Genomic DNA, 27,127 nt, shown 5'->3' with positions numbered 1-27,127 from the left:
CACTCACTTCCCATGGGTCTTAGATGATCCCTTTGGGAAGGGATCTGATGAGCTTGATGCAGCCTCAGATCCATCAAATCACTCATTCATCTCATGTCCCAACCAACAGGCCAACGATGTAAAAACCCACCCACGTCTACCATTCCCTGCTGTTGATGGAGAAGCCCCATCTAGGGCGTTCTGTCTCCCATGAACCCTTATGACGGAGCAGGAGAGCATTGCCTCTGTTTCAGAATGATGAGGTTCCCATCACAACTGTCTGAGAACTCTTCCACATAGGGCTGGGTAGCATCCATCCCTCACATACCAAAAGTCTATATTAAAAAGGAAAGTCTTTCTTGAAGATTCTGCCCTCTCTAAGGGCTTATGCCTTTGGCAGCCTCGAAGTGGATGATATGCCCAAAGACTGTATATGTCTGTACGTACTTTGAAATTTCTGGAAGATGACCCAGCTCAGAGTTCACTTCGAGATCTAGTTTTTACTTCCTTGGGGTCTGGGTGAAGCTTATTTTACTTTATGTGTGTGTTTGAGAGTCAGCACACATGTGCAGGTCCCCACTGGGGTCAGAAGAGGGTGTCAGATCTCTTGGAGCTAGACTTACAGGCAACTGTGAGCCTGCTGGACTCTGGACGCGGGTCCCAAGAGCAGCAATGGCTCTGAACCACTGAGCCATCTCTCCATCGCTGAAACATCCATTTCGAATCCCATCATATTTGTGACTGGTTTCCTCACCAGCCACATGCTTAATCTTCCAATAAATAATGTCGATATCCTGACCACTGTGTTGAGGATTCTTTTTTCCCTCCTTTCTCCTTGATTTCTCTCTGGCATGTTCCATTTCTGATGACCCCCCCCCCCTTGAAATTTTGGTCCCTGGAACTCTGTGGTGTTCTGCAGCCTGATGTTCTGCATTTCCTTTTGCTCCTGGGCTCCTTCCAGTTTTGCGCTTTGCCATATATCCTTAGTGGCTGTTCCCTGAGACTCATTCTGCATCCCTTTTTTCTACTTAATTACTCTGCTCCTGGCCAAGTTCATCTACTTTAATGGCTTCAGCAATGATGGTGATGGCCCACAATGATGGTGACAAATGGCAGCCAGATGGTAAGCAATAAGCAGAACCTTTTGAAGTATCTGTAATTTTCCCCATTTTACAATTAAGGAAATTAAGGCTTAGAGATGATAAATAATTTGTCTGAGGCCACACAGCTAGCTAATATAGAAGGCAGAGTTCAAACCCAAGGCTGTCTACATTTGACAACGATTTTTTTTAACTGCTAAATTCACTGACCGCCTCCCCGTCTACATGTCTAACCTTGATCCTTCACATGAGCTACGCAGTCGTATAACCAACTTTCTGGTTGGACACATCCGTGTTTATTCCACAGTTACAGAAACTTCAGCGTGTTCCACACATGAACTCATCCCCTGGCGGTCAGCTCGTCAGATTGCATCGCCCTCCTGGTTTCCAGGGTGAGTCCCTGGCCTCTGTATTCTCTGTAACAGAGGCTGGAGCACCAGAATCCAGGACATGAGTCGTATATCAGTACCTCTGATGCCCACTCTCTAATGCCAAGTCCTTGTCCGGTCAGCAGTGCATGGGCAGTGTCTCCTGCCTGGACTGTTGTAAAGATGCATGAACTTGCTTTCTTAGGTCCAATGATTCCACGACCTTATTTGGACAAACTGACTCTCCTGAGTTTTTGTTGCATTTTGCTTTGCTTTGCTATAGATCACTCCACACCCAGAATCCTTAACATGCTAGTGGCAGTGGTCCTACATTCCACCACTCAACCCCATTCAACTGCTGCCATCACCGTAGAACCCCGTTTTCCAGCCTAAGGGATATTTGCTGGTCTTCTCAGTACCTCTTCTCCTCAACATCCACCTTAGTCTATACTGTCCCACAAACCTGAGGCCTCTTTCTTCCTTCTTACCCCACCCAAATTCCTCTTGTCCTTTGACAAAGGTCACATGTTTTATAAAGCTTTACTTTGTCTCTTTTGTTTGTCTCAACCCCTGAGTTCTTATTTTCTCGGTTCTTTGTTCCATTTTTTTTATTGTGACATTGTGGTGGTTTTGCCTCACACCACAGTCCGTTCTAAAAACAATGAGTACAGTTTATATTGATCACACTAACGTTTCAGATGAAACACTACAGCATTGTCTTCTAATCAAATCAGAGAAGTTAAGGAAGGGCCCAAGGTCATTATATTTCTGTGTTTCACATGCCTAGCTATTCATATTTTCCTAAGATCTCTCTCTCTCTCGATCTCTCTCTCTCTCTCTCTCTCTCTCTCTCTCACACACACACACACACACACACACACACAGAGAGAGAGAGAGAGACAGAGAGAGACAGACAGAGAGACAGAGAGAGAAACAGAAAGAGAGAGAGAGAGAGAGAGAAATGGGGGAAGAGAGGGAGAAAGAGAATAAGGAATTGACTCAAGTGATCATAGTGGATGATTCAGTCCATGTGTGACCACATTAGAACCTCACAGTTGTGTGAAACCCAGCCCATGGATAGCAGCAGAAGAAAAGGAGATTGTCCAAGTTTGAGAGGGAAGGGCATGCACAGATGTTCCTCCCAGTTCCTCTTATTTTATTTAGATGCTTGTCAGTTCAGATGATGAGGAAGTTGGCTGCACTGACTGAGTCTACCTAAGCAAACGGCAGTCCCATCCAGCAACATCATCACAGACATACCCAGAAATGATGGCTATTCTGGATACTCTGCGGCCCCGGTGAATAGACAGAGGGGAAAAAAAAAACAAAACTTCATCACGTAGTCAGTGGCAAACAAAATTGGTAGAAACTGACAATCATAGTTTACATTTTATTTCACTTAATTATAAGCACCTGCTGGTGAGGCAGAGGCATCTTTAATCTCCATATCCCACCTCACCTATAGAGCACCATGAACGTAGTAAGGACCCACGGTGTGCTGTTTAGATTGATGGATACAGATGCTTGTTTCTCTTGTCACCTCTTCAGATGTCTGAGGATTGTAGCCCAACACTTCCACAAAGCCGAGCGCATTTTACTTTTGAGATAAGGCCCCACCATGCAGATCAAACTCATAGGAATGCACCTGCCTCTGCCTCCAAAGTGCTGGATTAGAGGCGTGCACCACCATGCCTGACCCCTGATGCTGGGCAGAGGTCTCACAACTCCTTCTCTGATAATCAGAAGGCAGGCCAGCACGGGACACTCAAACACATTTGATAGGGGCTCCAAACTCATTCTGAAGCAGAGTAGGGCCCATTAGGTTTTCTTTTATCTATAGCCAAATAATTCAGGCCTATGGTTATCTTTGGGGCAGCTGAACTCTCTGGAGTGTTCTGATGTGATCTCTAACTGGATCCTGCTTGCTTCCTCACAGATTGAACTTCCGTCCAATGCTTTAACTGTATGCATACCGGGGGACATTTTTTTTTTTTTATCAGTTTTCGTCTTAATTCTGTCCAGCCAAGGTTCTTGAGCATTCAAATTCTTCCCCAGGGATTCACAATACCAGGGGAAGGAGTGGAAATGAGATCTGAGTCTCAGGCCCATTCCTTTAGCAATTAAATTGTGTTTCTGGAGCTTGCCTAGTCAAACACCAATAACATGGTTGCTCAAAAGCTTGCAGACAAAAACACCAAGACTGAAAACTGAAGTAACCCTCCCAGGTTTCCTTGTGGGCAGCGGTGGCAGGAAGCATCAGGCCCAGTGAAAGCTTTGTTTGGGTCAGCTGTGCCCACGGCACAAACTTGACCACAGTGAATTTTTAAGAAATATATTTGAGCGGAGAGCAACCCATGTGTTGGACAGTAGCGAGTCAGATTTGGTGTGGGCTCCGGCAGAGGGAAGCGGGGCTGATGGGAGGGGGCTTTCATAAGGTGGTCCTAGAAGCAAGGCAAAGGAATAGCTGGCTAATGCGGAAGAGCAGCTGTTTTTTGGGTCACTCAATTCAAAAGTCCCTTGTTAGAAGGTAGCTAGCTGTGGCTAGGCCTGAGTTTTAGGGTGCACTGGGTCTCACCTTGCAAGGCAGTTGTCCTTTGAATAGAGTGGGGTGTCTCTGTCTTTGCATCATCTCCACCCTCCAAGTCCTCTCAGGTCCCCCCAAATGCTTACTCTCAAATTCATGACCAAAACCACGAGGACAGAAAAGAATGAAACGAGACCCATATGTATCCCCCTTATAAAAATCATCTACAGTTTGCAATTGGAGAGGGCACTTGATGCTCCTCTAGAGGACTGGGCTTGAGTACCCAGAACCTACATGGTAGTTCACAACCATCTGTACCTCTAGTTTCAGGAGATTCATTGTCTGCTCCTGGCATCCACAGGGTGCCGTGTGCGTGCGCACACACACACAGAGCAACCACTCATACATGTAAAAATAAAAGTAAATAAATCTTACTTTAAAACAATCAACTCCAGATATACCAGTACCTCTTAATGTGAAAACTGAACCCGAAGCTTCCAGAAGCAAATATGAATAGGTAGTGCCCTACACAGTAGACACTTCTGAATTCGACTTCATCCACTTGGGAATTAGTCTCGAGAACTGACAAATAGGACCTCATGCAGGTGAAAAGCTTCTGCACAGCAAAGGAAAAAACCAGGCAAGCAAAGAGGAATCCCACCGAGCTGGGGAGAATGTTTGCTATCTACACATCATATCCAGTTGCATCTGACTGTTTTTCAAGTCATATAGATGAAGAAAGCAGATCCCTCGTATCTTGACCTGACCCAGTACACTCTTGACTGTAGGAGGGGTCTTTGGAGGTGTTCTGCCTAGCACGGGTCAAAGGGCTCTTAGCCTTTGTTTCTCGGAAGGGCCAGTTTGCTACAGCACAGCACACACGTGGTAGGAGCATACTGTTCAGTGGAGCATAGGGCACCTAACATGACTTTCTTAAGTTAAATATCTGGCCTTCCAGAAAAGTTAGAACCAATGTAGATAGCCCTCAATGTGGAAACAGTCTTTAAAATTTACTTTCCAAAGCGGGTGATAATTTGGCCTGGTTGAAGAAAGTACGTTTTTAGGTATTTTCCTTATTTTAAAATGTTCTGAATCCTGAAAACTTATAAGCACTGATTTTCTGTGACTATGCACTGCCTCATGCTAGATATTTCTCTCTCAGCAATTCTTGGAAGTTAAAAAAAAAAAGGATTATCTTTTAGATTAAAAGTGTGTGGGTTTCAAGTACATGTTTTAGCAGGCAGGGCAGAATGATTGTGAAATCACAAGCCTGTCTTTTCTTAGAGACCTAAAGTGATAGGAAAAAGAATCTTCTGAACCCACGTAAGTGCAAGCAAAGAATCTGCACATCGGGGATGAAGAGGTGGCTCAGCTGTTAGGAGCACCGACTGCTCTCGCAGAGGGCCTGGGTTCACTTCTCAACAACCACTGTGGCTCACAACCACCTGTAACTTCAGTTCCAGGGGACCTGACACCCTATTCTGGGCTCTGTGAGCATACCCCACCATGGGGCACATATACAATGTAGGCACATGCATGCGTAATATAAAAATAATCTAAAACAGAATCTACAGCTATTTACACTGAGAACGAAAGGAGTTAAGGAAAAGGTCATCAACGGTCATGGTAGAAACTGGCATGGTGTACCTTAAAGACAAATCCATCTCTTTGGTCCCTCACATGTTTGAGAACCAGCAGTAACAGTGACCACTTTATGTCCACCTGTGCAGACTGCTGTGAAGGAACGGCTAGGAGATCTCACTGGTAGCTTCTGAATTGAACTTCTATAGAGAAAACAAACTTCTTTTATACCAGCTTAGCCAAATTTACATTCTAAGACTATTGTCTGTCTAACATTTGACACCCTATCAATAGAATTATTCTGAGAATGCCCCAAAATGCAGATGATTTGTGTAATAAGAAGAAAAAAATATGAAAAATGAGGACTTTTACCTTCTTTTCAAATGAGATATAAAATGTTAATCACATGCATTAAGGTCCCCAAATATGAAGATAAGGATCATGCATGTCTCTAGGTGTGTAAATGTGTAGCAGTCTGATTTACCTAATATTAAGTGAATGCCTAAAGGACAGTAGGACCGTGTCATGGGTACTGGGCATATCATAATGTCTACAGGAAGAGTCTTACCACAGAGAGCAAACATATTACCAGAGATGCATTTCATATGCAAAATCCTAAACAAATTAACATGGTGTATCAGAAATCAAGTGTACCAAAAAAGAAAAAAAGTAAGGACAGAGAAAGGGGGCATGGGAAGGCTATGGAGAGGAAGACATTAGCCAGTGCTGGTGCTTCAGTTGACTTGAGAGGGCAATGGAACTACCTGTGAAGGTCTCTAGAGAAGAATGTTCTGGAGTGAGCAGTGGGAATGCCTGACCTGTCCCCATGCAAAACATGGGTAGTGGCAGGCAGGCTGCATGTGATTCCAACACTCAATGCACAGAGTTCATAGAGACTTCACAGGGTTAAGGGCACTAACTTCCAACAAGACTTCTCTTCCTATGGGGATCCCCACTTCTGACCCACTGGCTACAAATTCAAGGGTTTCCTCAGAGCCCTTGGAGTTAATAATATGCTACGTATTCACAGAGCTCAGGAATTGCTACATTTTTATCCTAAGTTTAAAGGCTACAAATAAGAGTTTGTAAACTCCCAAGACACCCAGACCAAGACAATTTAAAGTATATGCAAGGGTATTCCATACGCAAGACTTCATGCCTCCTCTTCAAATTCGGATATAACATCCTCCCTGTGTGTTTACTATCCAGGAAGATCAAAAAGCTTTGGAGGCCAAAATTTATACTGGGTTTCATTATGTAGCATAGTTGATTAGCTCAAGGCCATACGGTTGGAATGAGCTTCTAGCTGGCCTTCCACTCTAGAGATCATCAGGCTGATAGCATCTGACCTCCCAGTCACGTGACTAATCTCTGAGCAGTCCATCCTGAGTCACTGCATCAGCATCAACACAGGCGTGGCTCAAGGGAAAAGAGATTGTTTCTAGGAAAATCCAAACAGAATGGGAGCATCCTCAAAGTATCCAAGATTGATTTTGTTTTTTTCATTGTATAGCATGGCTCTGCCAAGATCTGAGGGAAATAATCATGCCAAATCTGTCATGGAGTGGTGACAACCACTCACAGGAAGGAGAGTCCATGTGGCAAAAGCAATGGATGTATCAAGCTGGATCATGCTGGATGAGGCAGCACATACCTCTAATCACAGCACTCAGGAGACAGATGCAGGCACATTTCTATGCATTTAAGGTCAGCCTGGTATACTTACTGAGTTCTAGGCCTATCAAGGCTACACAGAAGAACCAGCATCTAATTAAGGCAAGGTGAGATAAATACTCTTCTTTGACATGCTGGTCTCAAAAAACTTGATTTCTGCATAAGAGCTTGTATATACAGTTGGCTTTTAGCTCCCTGTAGAAATGGAGGGAGTCTTATGTCAAGCCATACGAACATGGGAATAATACAACATCCCTTTGGTTTGCTATAGATAGCTCTATACTCCAAGCCGTGGACATCCTTGTCCTTCACTTGGGCCAGCTGGGAACTGGCTACTCTTGCTCAACAGCATCCTTGGTTGTTGGAGAACCTTATGGCTGATTTAACTTCACATGTAAGGTAGCCAAATTCCAGAAGGGGGTGAGGCCTGCCACAGTCAACTAGTGGGTTAGCGTTAATGCTGAGGCCTGGGCCTCCGACTTCAAGTTGAGGCTTGTTTCCATCATTCAGCCAGTCAACACATTACATCAGAGGAACCCACGGCCTCAGGAAGGTGCCAAAGATGGGTGGGGAGACTACCATGGTGTGATGGCCTTTGATAAATTACCCCCTCTGAGCTGATGACCACCAGTAAAAAGGAGAAAACCCAGAGCCAACCACAAAGTCTTGTCATGAAGATTCTACCAGCTACAAACAAAATCCATCCTACAAGGCTGCAATGTGATGGGCATATGTGAATCTTGATATTTTGTCATTTTTTCGAGATATCTTGGTCCTTATTTGGAGCTATTTAAGAAACATTTATCTGAACAGCATGTGGCTAAGTGAGGGCAACACCAATGTAGGATGAATATTTTCACAAACAGCTTCCAGAAAGAGGTCGTTCATGTTTGACAGCCCTATTTAGCAAGTCTAGACTGGGAAGCAAGGGAAGGGCTGTATGGCAGCCCAAAGAGAAGGGCTAAAAATTCTAATTCATGTCACACTGATGAATAAAAAGTGACTCCTGATGACCCCCCAGATATTAAGATCAGGTTTGCAAATACAGCTATCCCACACCATACCCAACCAACCATGGGGAAACTGAGTCTCTGATAAACTGAGTCCTTGTCATAGTTTATTGACTAATACTTGATTACTAGTGACTGTGATTTTGCTCTGTATTTTATGTTATAAGCAATCTGGAGATGATTTGAAGTATATGAAAGGGGATGTGCAGGCTATGCCATTTTTAAGAGGTTTGAGCATATGCAGCTCTAGGTATGCATGGGGATCTTGGTACCAGCACTCCTGGGTCCTGACAGGTGACTGCCTTCCTCCATCCACCCACCCACCCAAGAGACAGTTATTTACATTCAAATCTTACTCCTAGCTGCAGCAAGATAGTTTCCAGTATGAATCACAGGTCTGTTGAAGCAGGCGGTTCTTAAGTTTCAAGCATGGCAAACAAGCAGGAAAGAATACACAGCTTCGATCATATATGCATATTGAATGCAACCTAATGTCCACATATTTTATGCATCGTGAATGAGGACTACAGACATTCTACAATCCGTGTACACAACTAATCTTCCAATAAATAAGCAAAGTGAGTAATCCAAAAAAAATACAAAAAGGTTCTTAACTTAAAGGTGATAAAATTAACATATGTCAATGAAAACACGCTTTGAAAATGTAAGCAAGCGATTATAGTTAAAATGGAACAAAGACATGTTGGTGGCCTAGGTTGTAGTCTAAGGGGGGCAGAAAATATACTGTGCTGGCAAAAAATATTTCTGTAAAAAGAATAAGGAGAACAAAAACCCAGACTTCTAGCATTCTGATTGATAGCATTATTTTTAAGTGCTCAGGGGGTGTTTCTCTATTTGGACAGACATTGTGGGTTGAGTAGAGAGGACATCATGCAGGGCTGCAGCTTCGCTGTAACATGCCGAGAACACTAGCACTTTTCAAAGTGTCTTTTAAGTGCACTGCTGTTAATGATAACTGCACATATTTGGGTTGGAGCCAGCAGCTACAGAGCATGTTCGAATTCTTCAGAGTGATAACAATCCTGTTGCCCAAGTACCTCTACCCCGGCAGTCTAAAAAGAAAGTCAGGCCCAGGGAGTTTTGGTAGAATTCTCACCAGTCCTTATTCCAAAGAGAATAGGATGAGCGTCAGGCTACAACGGGGTCTTTAAGCTCTGAATTCACCAACCGGAGCAGAAAGGGTGGTATTACAGCATCACTTGGTCACTTTTAGACATCTGCTGAATTATTGGCCAGCAGCTGTTCAGCTCTGATGGATGGGTCTAAAAGGACCAACTCAGTTTGAGGCCACCACCACTTTTCTGGAAGAGCAGCACAGTACTAGGCCTAATGGGCTGTGTGGTCACCATGACTAGTCAGCGATACTGAGTGTGAATCAGCCTTGACAACAGGTAAATCCAGCGCTGAGTCATTGGTTTTATTTTAGTCTCTGCAGAATATCCTTCTTCACAAGGGCTTAATAAAACACAATCAGCTCCAGGAGGGGGGAAAGAAAAGTACATGCCTACAGGCGTGTGTCCATCCATCCATCCATCTATCTATCTATCTATCTATCTATCTATCTATCTATCTATCTATCTATCTATCTGCCTACCTACTTACCTATAATCCATCCACCATCCATGACTGTCTGTCTGTCTGTCTCTGTCTTTCTGTCATCTGTCTATTAACCTTCCCAAACTCACCCATGAAGCCAAATCATGAACTCTTGATCTTGCAAGATTGTTAGTTTTTTGGAAGATTTATTTATTGCCATTTTATGTGTATGGGTGTGTAGCCTGCATGTGTGTAAGTGCACCACATGTGTGTAGGCCTGATATCTGTGGAAGTCAAAAGAGGGAGTCAGATCTACTGGAATTGGAGTCACAGTTTTAAGCTTCCTTTGGGTGCTAGAAACCAAACCTGGGTCCTTTGCAAGAGCAGTCAGTGCAATAAAAACTAGCTGATACTGTTTTTTAATCATTGAGTATGTGTGAATACATGTGCTTGTGTGTATATGTATGTTTTTGTGTGTGTGTATATGTGCAATGGAGGACAGAAGTTACCTTTGGTGCCCTCTATTATCACCCTGGTTTCTGTCTTAGTTTTGTTTCCTGAACAAGCATAGCTAGGGGAGGAGGGTTTGGCCTAGCTCACCGCTCCAGGTTAGAGTCCGTCATAGCAGAACAGTTACCAAGGATCTGAAGCCGGTAGCCACATTCAGCCAAGGGCAACTTGCTTTCTCCACTCCTGTCCAGTTCAGGGTCCTCTACCTAGACAATGGCACCACCCACAGTGGGCAGATCTTCCTACTTTAATAAGCATAATCAAAATAATTTCCAAAGACATGCCAATCAGATCCAGATAATTTCCTATTTGATTCCCTAGATGGCGTTAAGTTGACCGAACAAATCCTCACAGACTGTCCAACTTATTTTTTCATGGAGCGTCTCACTGAGCCTAGAACGCAACAATTCAGCTATAGTTGGTGCAGGTCCCAAGGGTTCTCCTGCCTTTGCTTCTCCAGGGTGAGATGCAGACATAAGGCTTCTACAGATGGTGTTTTTAATATGGCTTCAGGGGGGTTGGTGAACTCAAGTCCTCAGGCTTATAAAGCTTGTCACCTACTGAGACACCTCCCCAGGCTTCTCCCTCCTCTTATTTTTAGCAAAGCTTTGGCAATTTCCTCCTGGGTTCTCTGAGACAATTATTCCAGAAAGAATAAGAAAGAAAGGAAAGAATAAAGGAATGAGAGAGAAAGGGAAGGAATTAAAGAATAAAAACATTTTTCCTGCTACCCAGATAAGACTCTAGACTTCAGATCTGCAGGTTAGATGGATATATAACATATGTGGAGGTCTTGAAGTAAAGGGGCCACACATATTAAGGGCGCTTAAGAATATGTTGAGGACCTGAAGGATGCTATTTGGAGGAGAAATAGAGGTCAGAAGTAGTTCAGTTGTGACACGTGAATAGTGGGTGTCTCCAGCTGCCATCCTCACCTCCTTATCAGCTCTCTCGGACTGTCTTGCTCTGCTGTACTCTCTGCTTTGATGGAACAGTCATGTTAGGTCACACATTTGTTCTACCTTTGTCTCTCGTTGTCTCAGGGGTGTTAGCATCAAAATACCACGATTTTTTTGTTTGTTTGTTTGGAATATCCTTGAAGAATCTCTTCGTCCTACCTGGATATTCTACACAGAATTAGTCGCTTTCCAGAAGAGGAAATGAGGTTTATGTCTAACACTTTGACTCCAGCAATCGGAGCAGAGAGAAATACATAGCATGAACGTTTTGATGCTCCCACTGCTGTTGCTATTGTGCTTTATTGAACATTGAATATGGTGTGTTGCGTGCTAACACGTGTTCCTATGTTTGGGATAGAGGTAGCTTTCTCGTGGTGTATTAAAGAGGTAATGTGACCTTCCCATACTGTGTGCTTGTACATGGAGGAACCAGAATGCAAACTATGACCTGCAAGTCAGGCCCTGTGTTGTCTTTGGCTTGAAGCTGTCTCTTTCTGGGGCCGATTATAGCTCCTGGAGAGTGAAAAATTGGCCAAGATATATATTACAAAACTTTTAATTAATATGAAAGTTTGGTGTCTGGGTAATTGTTATTGCTGTAGGTTGTTCTTCCGGTTACTGACGGCAGAAGAGAACACAGAGAACGTCTGGAAGTTTATCACACTGCCCTTTTCCAAAATACAGTCCAAGGCTGTGCATCCTGCTCGCAGACGCTGACTCACTGGTGACTCAGGGGACTGAGGCAGTGTGTCTCCTTTATGTGTGTGCCACCAGCTGTGGCATTTGTCTTGTAGCATCTCTACCCCCAGTGATCTCTCATGAACATTTCAACACCCACAGGACCCAAAGTCTCCTCCTTCAGACTTCCTCCAGCCTAGGGCAGCCCACCAGGCCCTGGCCTCTTCCCAGTGACTCAGAATCCCTTTGCGCAGCTTAGGGAAAGTGTCATAATACTGAGACTGCTTGCGTCTGAGACTCTGTTCCGGGGACCATTGGCAGTCTTTCGTTTCTGAACCCGACCAGAGTGTGGCCTCAGCAGGCTGCATAAACACACTCAGGAGTCCTGAGACCCTGAGTCCTACATCTCTATGCATTCTTGTAACAGTTGTCTGCTTCACTTCGTATTGAACATCAGGTCTTCACTGCCCCTGCTCTTCTTCACCCTTTTACTGGCCAGCAACCCCAAAGAGTCCATGCTCTACTCCCTTGAGATGAAAGCAAAAAAAAAAACTGAACCTTTTTCAGCAATGTGGGCAATCGTATGGGCTCTCCTTGCTAGAGTCCAGGTTTTCCAGCCCAGGCTTGGCTGCTGCATAAGTCCCAGGAGGCAGCTGTACCACGTCTTGCTTGCTCAAGTCTAAAACGATTTCCTCGGTTACTCTTACTGCATCTGGTATTGTGGGGATTAATTCAGATTGATCCTTATCGTGGAGTATAGGGAACTACTCCCTGGGGTCTTGAGCACATCGGGTTCTCGGGGGCTTCGTTGCTTATGCTCCCGCTCCGCCAGCGTTATTGATGTCCCGCGGATCACAGAGTCCCATCGTTGGTACCTCAGTTCTTGCTTTTGTTTCAGTAGTTGTCTCCTTGTCTCTTCCACTCTGTAATAATCTCGAGCAAGTTGCTCTAATTTCCTCCATAGCTGCTGGTTCTCTCTGTTGATGGAAGGGTAGATCTTAGACTCACTCTCTTTGGCTGACGCGTTCGAGGCCTGGGTCTTCTCCTGAGCTGACTTTGGATGTATCTCTTCTACCTCTTGCTCACTTGGGCTTTTCCCTGGTGATGCCCTTTGTCTAGTCACTGACTGCAGTGGCTGCTGGAGGTCAGTCTGGTTCTTCTTGTCCTGGGATTGAAGGTCTGTGGTTTGCTTCATGTGTCCCAAGGCCATGAGCTTCCTTTTTTCACCATATTCCTGGACACAACCCTTTCTCGGCCTCTCTTGATTCTTCTTATGTTGGTTATAGTTTTTGATTAAGCTTTCTAGAAAGGATTTTTCAGCCTGAACCAACACCTTTGACTCCTGAGGCTGCTTGGTGTCCTCCAACTGTTCCTGGGGTACCTGGGTTTCCTTCATATTCTTACACAACTTCCGAGTTGGCCCCACTTCAGCCTTGTGGAACTCCATTACCATCTGCGGCTGGGGATACCTGCCGATGCCAGTTACATACGGGGGCAGTGGAAAGAAACTTCTGCGGTCCTCAGCCATCATGCTCCTTGAATAGGAGCACTCGCTATGGCCCCTCTGAAGTGGATTGGTGCCTGCTGATAAGGGACCAAAGCTTCGAAACGAAAGAGGACGTTTGGCCATTTGGTAATAAACATGAGTTAGGTCAACCCACCTAGTCTGGGGTTCACTCAGCCCTGCCAAACTAGACTGGGAGTGCCATGGTACCTTAGTTCCAGCTGGGGCAACCGGAAGTCTTTTCATTTCCTCCACCATCAAATAAGCACTAACAGCTGGCTGTACAGCAACTCGGTCCCTGGGTCTTTGGAGGCTTGGTTTCTGAGTTGTTGAAGCTCTGCCCTTGGGATCATGGCTTTGTCCTTTCCAGGTCCTGTCCTACAAAGGTCAGGGCCAGCTGTTTGTCTGCCTATTGTTTCTCTTCTCATGTGTCCAGTACTCCTAACTTCGTAGCTGGCTCGCCTTAGACTCTGGTTTTCATCCTTCATCATTGCTGGAGGTCTGGAGCCAAATGAATTCTCTAGAGTCACAATCACACTCTGGAATGTTGGTCAGCCAACAGTCTATTCTCTACTCTCTAGCCTCGCCATCTCTATGATGTGGTAGGCTGGGCCGCATGCTGCGGCCATCTTCCACTTCCTGCGTAACGATTTTGGGAATGGTGTCATCTGGGAAATGCACCTTTGCAGAGGTAATGTGCTTAGTGAGGTACAGACATTGAGCAGAAAACCAGAGGGAAGGGAGCTGAAGTGCCTGAGAAGTGGCCTCAGGCTTTTGTATAGGACCCAAGCCAGAGTTCATTAGATGCATTTTCTGTGCATGCTTAGTGCACGTTGGGTGCAACTGACCACATTTTACTGAATTATTTTTCTGACGGAATTGCAAGGTTCTTGATGGCCCAGGTTTTCATCTAGAGTAGTGGTTCTTGACCTTCCTAATGCTGGGACCCTTTAATGTAATTCCTCATGTTGTGGCGGCCCCAACCATGAAATTGTTTTCATTGCTCCTTCATAACCATAATTTTCTACTTATAATGCAAATACGTGTGTTTCCTGATGGTTTTAGGCATACCCTCTCAAAGGGTCGTGACCCCAAGGTTGAGAACTGCTCATCTGGAGTGTGATATGTTGCAAACCAAAAGATTTTCTCTAGAGTTTGTCAGAGAATTGTACTTTATGCGTGTACCATGTTATAAGCACTGAGGCTACAATAGGAAAAAAAAGTTGTGACTGTCACATAATTGATTCAGTGAAAGAAATAACCCAAGGAAAGAAATGATCACAGAGGTGGGGGAGCCCTGTGACATGGGCCAGCTATTGGCTTTCTCCTCCGTGACAGACACCTGACATTAATGGCCTCGGAAAGAGGAAGGATTTGTTTTGTGTTCATCTGAGAGTCAACGCAGGTGGCGGGAGCAGACTGGCTTGAGTTCCCGCGGCCAGAAATCATAAAGAGAATATTGCCCCTGTGTAACTCTTTCTCATCCATAGCACCCAGGTTTACATAAGCACCCAACTGACTCAAGGAGCCACAGGGACCAGTGGCAGAGCAGACCAAGCTGCTCCACAATTGACCCTCTGCAGCAGTCTGTGCCCTGGGACACAGCTTTACTCTCTTCCATTTACTTATTTTGTGTTTTTATCCTTTTCGTCTTTATTGGCGTATAATCACGGTACATAGAGATGGGTTTCGTTCAAGCATATAATGTACTTCTGTCACATTGACTCTGCTATTTTGTCACATTTCTTCCCTCCTCCCCTTTCCCTCTGCCTTTTCCCATATAGTCACACGTGTACATTCATGTCTCGTGTGTGTGTGTGTGTGTGTGTGTGTGTAAGAAGAAAACTGCACTTGTCTTTCCAAGTCTAGTTTATTTTGCTTAATGTTTCTAACTCCACCCATTTCCCTGCAAAGTGGCGTTGTACATTGTGTCATTCCTCTTTACAGATGATTAAAGCCCCTGTGTGTATCACATTTTTAAATCTCTCCATCTTTTCATAGACACTTAGGCGAATCCCATAACTTGACTATTGTAAATATTGCTGCAATAAACACGAATGTACCGATGTCTCTGGTGTCTGATAACTGGAGTGACGTAGCTAAATCCCATGGTTGTTCTATGCTTAACTTTTTTGAGGAATCATCAGACTGATTTCCAAAGTGGCTGAATTAATCTACATTCCCTTCTCACCGTAAGGGTTCCGACCTTGCCCGCATCTTCTCCAGCATTTGTTATTAGGCTTTCTTTTAAAATTACTTTTATTAATTCTTTGAGAATTCTATAGATTGTATTTTGATCATATTTGCCCCCTTCCCCAACTCTTCCCAGATCTGTGTCCCTTTTGTACCTACCCAGCTTTGTGTCTTCATTTTTTTTTTAACTCATCAAGTCCAAACTGTGCCATTTTTTTTTCTTTCTGGCTGTTGGTGCAATCATGTCCTGAACTTTTTTAGTGGGGGGGGGGCTAATCTTTTTTAATATTTCAATCACATTGCTCATTTTAAGTATATTTAAGTTGTTTATATTCTTTTGGTTTAATTTTGTAGACAATGTATGTTCAGAAACATTTGTTGTTTTGTAGACAATATATGTCCAGAAACATATCTATTTTATCTAGGTTTTTAACTTTTTCTATATTAGTTTTCGAAGTATACCATAATGGCCTGAACCTCACGGCATCTCTTGTGTTGTGTCCCTTTTCCTCTCTAAGGTTATTAATTTAGTCTTCCCTCCTTCTTCTGCTTGCATGGCTAAGGCTTTGTTGATCTTGTTCATCTTATCAAAGAAGCAAGTGTTTCTTTGGCTCTTTGCATTAGTCTTCGCTGTTTCTGCAGCATTGGGTTGAACCGACGACCTCTTGCATGCGAGGCGAGGACTGGGCACTGACTTACATCGCTAGCCCTCCTTCACTTACAAACAAAGACAGTGACAGCATCATCAGTGAATTATTGTGAAAGTTAAACTAGCTAGTCCTTCAACTCAGTCCAGCGTCCCAAGTACACAGTGGATCAACTGGATGTTCAATAGGAACGCAGAGTGACAAGTTATTCACATCCTAATGTAATGAATGGATAAATGTGAAGAATTAGCGCAGCCCAGTGTCATTTAATGTAAGCTGTCACCAGTATCATCTCCTTGCCTTTATTCCTAGTCCCTTACTTTCCCAGTGTTTCCTGTCTTATTCTTTTCTCAGCCTTGCACTCTGGTTTTATTAGATGCATGACATTGTGTAGGACATATTTATCTAAATATCTATCTTTCATCAGACTGTATGCTGTGTGTCAGAGCTCATATTTTAGTTCTCATGCTTCAAGAACCCAAAGTTGTGCCTAGCACATTAAGTGATAGACAAATCTTAGTCAAAGGAAAGCAGCCACAAGCAGTGGTAACAAAATGAGTTTTGAGGTACCCTGTGGCGAGTCGGGTTTGCCCAGTTGACATTGTGTGGTTTTGTTGAAGTGTCTAGTAGTTGCAAGCTCATTTCTTCATTAGTGTTATCATGGGGACTGGAAACACACACAGACACGCAGACATATACAGAGACACACAGACAGACACACACAAACAGAAAGATACACATACACAGTCACACAAACAAACACAGACAGATACACACAGAGACATAGAGGCACATAGACAGACAGACACAAAGACACACATATACAGGTACACACAGACACACAGACACACACAGACACACACAGACACACACACACACACCGGGCATTTGGCAGAGTCCTCCACTCAGAATCATGCTGAACAAGTCAGTATCAGCATCCTGACTTCCCTCCATTCACATCCACCACTGAAATCCCAGCGCTTCTGAATGAAGGGAAGTATGCAGTTGGCTTCTTTATCCTTTGAAAAGCGTCTCTTTGTGTGTTGTTTCTGTTGGTCCTCATGGCCACCTTGCATACAGACAAAGGCTTTTAGTTTGGTCACACAGCTGAAGAAACAGATTCAAAGCTGAGATCTGGCCCCCAGCTAGTCCATGCTTCTGTATCTTTTTGATTGTCGGTCAATATTTAGTCACCATTTGCTGCAGGCTGTCCTGAGCTTGGTACTGTGTGGGTGATACATCCCTTTCTTCACGGTGTCCATAGCTGGATGGAAGTGACAGGCAGTAGAGACCTGAAACAAGTTGCCATCAGCCCGAGAAATATTCAGCAGTGTTAAATTAGTAGAGAAATAGCCACTGTGTCCAAGGCTGCAAAATTACAGTGCCTACTATTTATGTTGTAAGATGTGGTTCATTCTTCCAGGCATTTTTTCAGACTTTTCTTAAGGGAAAAGTTTTGAAACTAAAATATGATTCAGCACAAGTCATAACTTCATAAACAAAACCCCCTAGTTCGGTGTGTTTCAAGGGCAGAGCAGGGTTTCTGGCTTTGGTAAACTTTTTTGGTTGTGCAGAAGTCATCTTAAGGGCTGGAGAGATGGCTCAGAGGTTAAGAGCATTGCCTGCTCTTCCAAAGGTCCTGAGTTCAATTCCCAGCAACCACATGGTGGCTCACAGCCATCTGTAATGGGGTCTGGTGCCCTCTTCTGGCCTTTAGGCATACACACAGACAGAATACTGTATACATAATAAATAAATAAATATTTTTTAAAAAAGAAGTCATCTTAATCAAGGGTGCAGGGAGCATTCAGGGTGGAGGGGGTGACCTCTGTATATCTTTATCCATTTTACTTAAATTTTAAAATATGTTTCTAGTGCAGCTATGTGCTGTGTCTTTGATTCCATTTCCTCCCAGATGCTGGGAAGGCACAGTCACTCCTGATTTGCAGGCCACTCTGTCCCTTCTCACAGTTATCAGTCCCGTGATGCAGTCAAGGTCCTTGCCTGGTGATCTGTCAGATCTAGTGTGAGATGCAAACAATGAATGATGGGAAGGATCTGTGTCGTGAAAAAGGAAATACCGGAAGTCAGGAGACCATGCCGTGGGTCTCGAGGGTGTGCATTTAGGAAAGGCTTCTCACAGGCAGCTGACTTTAAGCGGGAAAACCTCCAGGAACAAGCGGTGTTAACCAGGCCACCGAGGTGGGACAGGATGACTAGGTGGGTGTGTGAGTGTGAGCATGGCATGGTGTTAAGACAGATATGGGATGAGAGGAAGGTGATGTTAGTGAGAAGAACACATGTTTGAATACGAGACCGTGAAGGAACTGAAAGAAACCCCGTGTGACTAGAATGGAAGGAGGAAGAATGGCACCAAGAGAAGAGGTTGGGGACCTACTGTGACACGTCACTGCAAGGACTTGGAGCATCCTGGGGATAAGATCATATGACGTGATCCCTATTGGCGAATCAATCCCACACCAGTTATGTTTTAAGGGGTTATTTATTTTGGGGGGTAAAACTTAGATACACCATAAACCGTCAGGAAGGGAGCCTAGTCACTGGAGCAGGAGCCGGGAGCAGGAGCCGGGAGCAGGAGCCAGGACCAAGCGCTGGAACCAAGAGGGCCTGATCCGGGATCTGTGGCTCTTTTTAAAAGAGAAATATACCACGTCCCAGTGGGCTGGTATTTCAGCGACTATTGGTTGAGGCAGCGGAAGTTACTCCCACAACACCTCCCCCTTTTGTTTAAGTAAGAGAGTTCTAAGCCTACTACGAAATTATATACAGTAAGTACAAACCTACATAATTATATACAATAAGTGCAAATATCCTATTCTAACTAGCTAAAGTCTTGTATAATAAATAACTTGGCCAAGTCGTGAAAGGAAAGTAACTACGTTTATATAATCTTTAATCCCATCAAAGATCTGAGAAGGGAAATAATGTTACCTGAGTAATTAGGAAGTGCAATCAAACTTCCAGAACATGTAACAAATCACAGAGACAACTGGCTACCTGGGCAAACACCCAAAGTCACGTTTGCAGCGTTGAAGCAACCAACTTTGGCTAAGGCCTAACGTAACTGACATACCATTTTCAAAGGCAAGGAACTTTTTAAAACTATCTTATCCTGTCTTGGCAGGATATGACAGTCCTGTTTTATCCATTTACGGATACTCTGTAACTCTGTCAGTAGTTGAGGTATAGGCATTTCTTTACCCAAAGGCCAGTTCTGCCAAGAAGAAAGGCTCCAGGTGGAGTGTCTTTGGTGCTCAACATTCTCTCGGGAATAGATCGGTGTTGCCAGGAGCGATTGTGTCTCCCTACCACAGAACTCTGAATTAGATTAAAGGCCATTTTTTACAGCTCTTTGAAGAGGTTGAAGATTATCTATCTATATTGAATATAATCTCTATGTATCTAAAGAACCTGATTAGTCTAATTATAAATGACAAACTTAGATGACTATTGATCTATATTATTCTCAATATCTATCTAACTTAAAGACTGAAATAGTAAACAACTGTGCAATAAATGGGGACAATATGACCTCCAAATATAAACAATGTGCAAATATACATTGCAATATGGTAAATATATATATCAATACATAAACAATATATAAGTATCTTAATCAGAGGTAGAAGTGTACAATGCAATATGGTAAAATATACATATATCAATACAATATATATATGTCAATACATAAAAATGTTTTAAACAGAGGTAGAAGCATGTATGCATAAAATAGTCAACATAATTTAACTTTGTATCAATATATAAGAATCAATACCAATATATTTGTCTAAAAACAGTAACTCACAAGTACAAAGCTATTATCCCATAATCCAATTATCCCCCTTAATGGACTATGGGTATTTTCCTTTGTTTAAAAAAAAAAGAGGAAAATGATGTGGGAAAATGTCTGTATTCTGTCAATCATATTTTAATAAAACACTGATTGGCCAGGAAAGCAGTATAGACGGGAAAACCAGACAGGAAGTAGAAGTGATGCAATGAGAACAGGAGAATTCTGGGAAGCAGAGAGGTTCCTCTGCCACTCCTGTGCAGACCACCAAAGAGGCAACATGTAAGCTGTCACACCGAGAAAGGTACTGAGCCCATGTGGCTAATGTAGATAAAGATAATGGGGTAACATAAGTTATAAGAGCTAATAAGAAGCCTGACCTAATGGGCCAATCAGTTTATAATCTTATGGAGTCCTGTGTGTGATTTTCCTTGGGAGTTGCCAGCTGTGGGGTACCGGGCAGGATAGAAACCCCAACAAGCCGGCCCTCATGTTACAGATCCCATGTGCAGTTTTTGGGAAATCTCTTTGAAGACAGAACTAAGAGTGGGTTGGAGGCGCCCAAGGGCTGGGGAAGGTGGCAGTTGAGATAGTCATAGAGGGGCTGATAGCACGCCTTGGGTAACTGGCTGCAGGAATAGACAACGGTGAACAGAAGTGAAACATTTGCAGGCTGTTAGCTGCCATGGTGACTTACTGAATGTGGCATGTGCCTATAGCAATGACTGAGGGATGACAGGTAGATGGGCAGTCTCCTTGCTTGGCTCTCATTGGATGGTACTGGTGCCCTGTGACAGGAGCCCAGGGGAGGAGGAGCAGGGGGAAGAGGAGCAGGTGGGATGAGGAACAGGTGGGAGGAGGAGCAGGGGAGGAAGTGAGGGGGGAGAGCAAGGGGGAAAGGAATTGGTAGGAGGAGGAGCAGGTGGGAGGAGGAACGGGGAGGAGGATGGGAGAGGAAGAGCAGGGGAAAGTAGAATTGGTAAGAGGAGGAGCAGGTAGGAGGAGGAGCAAGTGGGAGGAAGAGCAGAGGGAGAAGGAACAGGGGGAGGAGGATCAGGTGGGAGCAAGATGCAGCCAGCTTTGTGTGGATGTGGGTACTGGGCAGAGAGCCCCCAGAGCAGATGTCTCGATGTCCCTCCTCCTGGTTCTCCTGACCCAGTTCTTTCTAATCTGGACTAGAGTGTAGTGAACTGGTATTGCTCTCACTGATCTCAGTCTTGTGTCTCATGACCTTTTCTGTCATGGCCACCTGCTTCCTCCATGATCTCCATGCAGCATTCTCCTCCTGGGTTACAGACCTTTTCCCTCCCACTTCAAGCCTCCTTCCTCAGAAACACCACCAGCCTTTCCTGTTGACTGATATGTTTGTTCTCACTACTCATGCTGTAGTCATGACATGCACTCCTTGGGGTTGTGGGTATTGTGTCCTGTCAGGCATTTTGCCTGTCCTATCTATAGATTGTCTTAGCTGGGCCTCTGCTGTTGTGATAGAGGTTTATTTCACACTGCAGATTACAGCCCATCCCTGAGGGAAATCAGAGAAGACATGTGGGGGTAGAAACTGAAGCAGAGACTATGGAGGAATGCTGCTTACTGGCTTGCTCCCCATTCCTTTCCTAGCCTGTTTTCTTACACAAGTCTGGACTGACTGTCTAGGACTGGCACCATGCACAGTTGGTTGGGCCCTCCCACATCTATCATTAATCAAGAAAATACTTCATAGTTATGCCTAAAGGACAATATGATGGGCGTGTTATCTCAATTGAGGTTCCGTCTTCTGAGACAACTCTAGCTTATGTTGACAAAAACATACCAACACACACATTCTTGTACCCTTCTTGGAGTTAGTCTTTGTCCCATGCTGTTTACATAGCTGTTTGATCTAGGCCTAGGCATGTGAGAGCAGGTTGGTGGTGACAGATGAGGATGTTGGGGCAGTGGAGCTTGACGACATCTGTATCGCTGTAACTACAGCTGCAGACACAGTGAGACGTCCGTCCACACAATACCTGCAGTCATGCATCCCTTTAGGACAAGTGACATGTCATTTACTTGGAATAAAACAGCAACGAGGCATGTTCTAAAGCTTGTGCTATAACAAAAGTGTGGTATAAAGCTTGAAGCAGAGTAAGGACGTGGAATACAATGATTTCTGAAAGCCGGTATGCCTGTCTCACATAAGGCTTAAACCCAGACAGGAAGTCATGGCATTAGGATCTTAGTCCTACGATACCACGGATGGAGTTACAACCCACTCTGGCTTTTCTATGGCAAAAGAGTGGGGTCTATTGAAAGCCACTGGACATTGGCTATCCTCTATTACCTAAACTTGAAAACCCTTACCATATAACTGCTTAGCCCTCCAAATTTCAGGTTTGAGTCTATATCTTGGATGGTATGCCTGACGGCTGTTACCTGTAATACCCACAGATTCCTTTCATTGCAAACCATGATGCTTTTCTTTTTCTTAGCTTTAACATATTGGTTTCTTGAGATAGTATCTTGTTATGGATCCTTCAGTGGCCACAAATTCTTGATCATCTTGACTCAGCCTTGTGGGTGTTAAATTATAAGGTATAATCTACCTTATAGGGGCCTTTGACATTATTGATAAATTGTAAATTGGTTCTTGAAGAATATATTTATTTCAAGAGTATTATTTAATGCATTTACAAAAGAAGAATAAAGACTTACGTTGTACATTAGTTAATGTGGAAATGCCTGGGATAGGTTAATTATTTTGCCACTTGAAAGGTTCTATGTCATAGTAAGCCTTTTATAAACTAAGCACATATTTGATGGTGGTCATTTAGAGAAGAGAACATGGCTGGATGGCAGGGGTTGAATACGGTCTCTACTCATTCTCTCCACGTCTGGCTTTAAAGCGTGAGCTTCTTCCTCTCACCATATCTGCCTTGCCCTCTGAAAGTCTCCCTGAATTCCGAATCCAATATGGATGGCCAACAACACAACCTCCAGCAGCTGGAGAATGCCTCCAATGAGGCACTGATCTCTCCTTAATGCCTTCTCAGGATAAGTAATGGTTTAAGAACACCATGTTGCCATGGTGCTGCAAGCATGTAGGTGGGGGTCAGGCAGCTGGGATGCAAACTGAGTCGATATCCAGCTTCCAAGTGGTCGATTTCTTTTTGTCTTCAAGATTTTTTTTTCCAATTAAAAAAAGATCCTGACAAGAAAAACACAGGGTCTGCTCCAAGCCCAGTTGCTTTCTGTTTTGCTTTGCTTCCCCCAAAGCTGTGTCTTCCACCCACCTCATAAGTCCCTGTCAGGATTGTCGGGAAGCTTCTACCCTGGAAGGGTGGTATATTGCGGATCTGGCAACAACCTGAGCAGTATCCTGACTACCAGAAATAAAGGTTCAGGGCACTAGCAGCAACACCAAAAGATGACCAAACAGTCCCAGCCCAGCCTCCATGCCATGCAGTGGTTTTATTTTTGTGCAATTGCACAGGAGGAAGAGAAGCTGCCCTCAATCACCACCCTCAATCTATGGAAGAGGCCTCTATAATAAAAGACAGGCTAACAAGGAAAACACACATCCATGACTTCACCTATGGTCTGGGTTTCTGGGGAGCCTTTAAAAAGAATTGAAGATCCAAATAAACAGACCTTTGCGCTGGCTAAGTTCTTGATACAAATTGGAGTTGTCTGGGAAGGGGAGTTTCAGTGAGAGACATACCCACTCAGTGGTCCCTAGGCAAGTCAATAGTTAATTTTCTTGATTAATGGGGGAGAAAGCACCCCATGGCAGGGTGGTGCTGTGCTTGGGCAGGTGGTGCTTGGCTGTACACGAAAGCAGACTGGAAAATCCACGGAGGCAGCGTTTCTCCATGACTTCTGCTTCAGTTCCTGCCTCCAGATTTCTGTGCTGAGCTTTGCCCTGACTTCGCTCAGTGATGCAGTGTGAACTGTGAACTGTAAGAGGAAGAGAACCCTTTCCTCAAAAAGCTGCTTTTGGTCATAGTGTTTAACACAGTATCAGAAACCCTAACTAAGCTAACCAATAAAACCTTATTGTAAATTAATTTGCTTTTTTAATTGTTGTTGCTGTTGTTTTGTTTTGGGTTATTTATTTATTTATTTATTGTACTCAATTGATTCTAGGCCCTCATCCATGCTAAGCAAGGACTCTGTCATTTGAGTCAGGGTCTCACTGCATTGCCTAGACTACCCTGAAGCATGAATTCCTCTTGCCTCAGCCTCCCAGGGACTTATGCCTGCACCACCTGGCTTGGTTCACCTTGTGTTCTCAAGCCTGGTTTGATAAAGAGTGGACCGTCACGGAAGAACACAGCAAGGGAATGAGCTTAGCAATTCTCGTTCTGCATCTTCTTCCCATCATCCCCTTTGTTTTCAGAAGCAGGGGCCTCTCCTCCCTTCGAGTATAGGGGCACACTTCTTACATGAGGACTTACAACCTGCTTCACAGGAAATTCATAAAAGCCTCTCTGGGAGTTAGGGCTCCTGAGGGAAGAAGGGAGGTGTGACACATCATTGCTCACCCCCTTGACATCCAAGGGGTTGTGTTTTGGGACAGCATATCCTGAGCCTGATTACGCTCTCATGAGCACGTGTTCTGAGGTAGAGACAGATAACTGTTCAGTGTCATATGCGTAATATTTTACTCATAGAGCCTCATCAGCTCACGACGGAGGCACATCCAATAAAACTCACACATATTAAAAATACTGTAAGTAGAAAATTTAGTGAATTCCCCAACCTACCAGACATCATAGCTCAGCCACGGCTCAGGAACTCGCTGGTGCTGTGCTTCTAATGAAAAGCAGAATATTTGTGTGAGTACACAGCCGCAGTGGTGTAAAGCTGAGAAACTGTGAGTCCAGCTGTACCTATGGGGATGTGTGTGTGTGTGTGTGTGTGTGTGTGTGTGTGTGTGTGTGTGTAATTTTTGATTTGGACCCATTAGAAAAGGAATATATTTTAGTTAAGTTTAATATTGCTGTGATGAAACACTACAGCCCAAAGCAACTTAGGGAGAAACGGTTTATTTGATTTACATATGCTGAATTGTACTTCACTGAGGAAAGCCAAGGTAGGAACACAGATAGAGCAGGAATTTAGATGCGGGAGCTCATGATGCAGAGGCCATAGAAGGATGCTACTTACAGGCTTGTTCCTCATGGCTTGCTCAACCTGCTTTCTCATAGAACCCAGGACCACCAGCCCAGGGGTGGCTCCACCCACAGTGGGCTGGGCCCTCCCCATGAATCACTAGTTAAGGAGAGCTGGAGAGACAGAAGAGACTGGGCCTGGCATAGGTCTTTGGAAAGTCACCCCCAGTGACACACTTCCTCCAACAAGGCCAGACCTCCTAATTCTCTAATCATTCTCAAAGAGTTCACCAACTAGGGACTGAGCATGCAAATGTATGATCCCATGGGTGCCATTCTCCACAAGCCCCCATGTCCCAGAACCAGCTCAACTTCAAACACACGGGGCAGTTTAAGCAGAGAATGTTGTGGATTCAGACACCATTACCCTTGGTTACCATGTTCAACCCCATCATAATTCATAAAGATATAATTCGTAGGTATAGACAAGAGTCACGTGACCCTTCCGGCTTAGCCCATGCCTAGGAGTAGCTCAGACCCCAGGGGAAAATCTCACAGATTCCAGCCACCTTCTCTCCAAGGGCAGGGCTGCTGGGTGTCACTGTGTCCCCTACAGGGCTGGGCTGCCATCCCTAGAGAGGCGGGGCCATTTCAGAGCATATGCTACCTTCTTCCGGGCACAAGTGTCCATTTCAGAGAAAGGGAATCGGTGCAAAGCGGAGCAGTCTCCGCAGACCTAAGGGTCTGAAGCCACTGATAATTTTTCAGAGTTTTTTTAAACTCCATCTGTGCTACCTCCTTTAGTTCCCTGATCCTCCTGTCTACACAGTTTCTGAGCTGTCCCCCATATGCAGGCTGGCTGCCACATTAATGACTTTGTTTCCGCGCCGGCTCTCCTGCCGCAGCGGCCCCAGGAGTAGGTACGGTCCTGGTTCCCTCTTAAATCTGAACCAGGCCTGTGGGCTTTGGAAGGCTGCTCAGAAACAAGCCCTGTTTATGGAAGTCTCTGTTTTAAGGGAAGAAGATATGTGATACCCTCTCCTATTTGCAACGCAGGAGGGAAATAATTTTCTTTCTTTTCTATTAGGCACCATGGTCTCTGACTCCATACAGGATTGAATCTAAGCTTCATCCCTGTTTTTATCAAATTCTTTAGTCTTCACTGGTCTTTCATCGTCTTCTACCACGAGTCCAATCTGAGAAAGACTCTTAGGAACGCAGCCACGTTTTCTCTGCCTCCGAGAGCGATGTTCGGCTGTTAGCACACGGCTGCTGGCACCCAAGGCGGATGGATTTCCCGGGAAGTGGGTTACAGCGAAGGGGGCTGCAGGGAGCTGTCTCCCCTCTGTGGTTTCCATGGTTAATGAAGCTCTGTCAGAGGAGCTGAGAGAATGTGTGCTTGGGTTTATAATTCTAGCAGCCTGTGCAAGTCCTGACGTTCGAGAAATAGCACCCAGAGGAGACGGGAGAAGCTTCAGGTGTAGACATTTGTACCCTACAGAGGAAACACGGTTGTGTATGTTGTGTGTGGGGGGGGTGCAGGGCAGCAATGGGAACAGAGGGCGTGGAGCTGTGGTGAAGTAAGGCCAAGCTTGCTTCTTGTGGAAATTGCCAGCTCACACTTGGGAGATTTTGTTTTCTTTTAAGGTATAATAAAACTTTGAGGTGATTTTTCTTTCCTTTTTTTTTTCTCTGCCTAGTAATGTAAAGGACCCTTTCTGACTCCAGATGCCTACTTGCCCTGTAAATCTGCCTAAACTTCCTTCCTTCCCCACATTTGGCATTTTTAAAACCCTGATGGATAACTCCCTGTGAAGCCATTGGTAAAAATAACTCCCTTTGCCTTAGTAGAAAAAAAAAGAAATAGAACACTAGCAATGCAGGGCCAGAATTCACCAAGGACTTGCTACATGCCAGGATCACCTCATGACGTACACGC

General features: G+C 44.4%; 2 protein-coding genes across 6 annotated transcripts in view; one reads left to right on the top strand and one right to left on the bottom strand.

The window, feature by feature from the left end:
• The window catches only part of Dclk1 (doublecortin like kinase 1), a 299,545-nt gene that overhangs the window by 147,522 nt on the left and 124,896 nt on the right, over positions 1–27,127 (top strand). The window lies entirely within an intron of this gene.
• On the bottom strand, positions 11,803–13,931 carry LOC125393844 (uncharacterized). Its single transcript, XM_048424469.3, has one exon. It carries the CDS (start codon positions 13,700–13,702, stop codon positions 12,668–12,670), a length of 1,035 nt encoding a protein of 344 aa, XP_048280426.3. The 5' UTR covers positions 13,703–13,931; the 3' UTR covers positions 11,803–12,667.

Source organism: Myodes glareolus, chromosome 20 (genome assembly GCF_982192425.1).
Source record: "Myodes glareolus chromosome 20, mMyoGla1.1, whole genome shotgun sequence".
NCBI classification, from domain to species: Eukaryota; Metazoa; Chordata; class Mammalia; order Rodentia; family Cricetidae; genus Myodes; species Myodes glareolus.
This window is presented reverse-complemented; position numbering and strand designations above follow the sequence as displayed.

Bases quoted from the DNA above. Each gene is read 5' to 3' on its own strand.
- LOC125393844 (XM_048424469.3), bottom strand. From the start codon at position 13,702: ATGGTGGAGGAAATGAAAAGACTTCCGGTTGCCCCAGCTGGAACTAAG.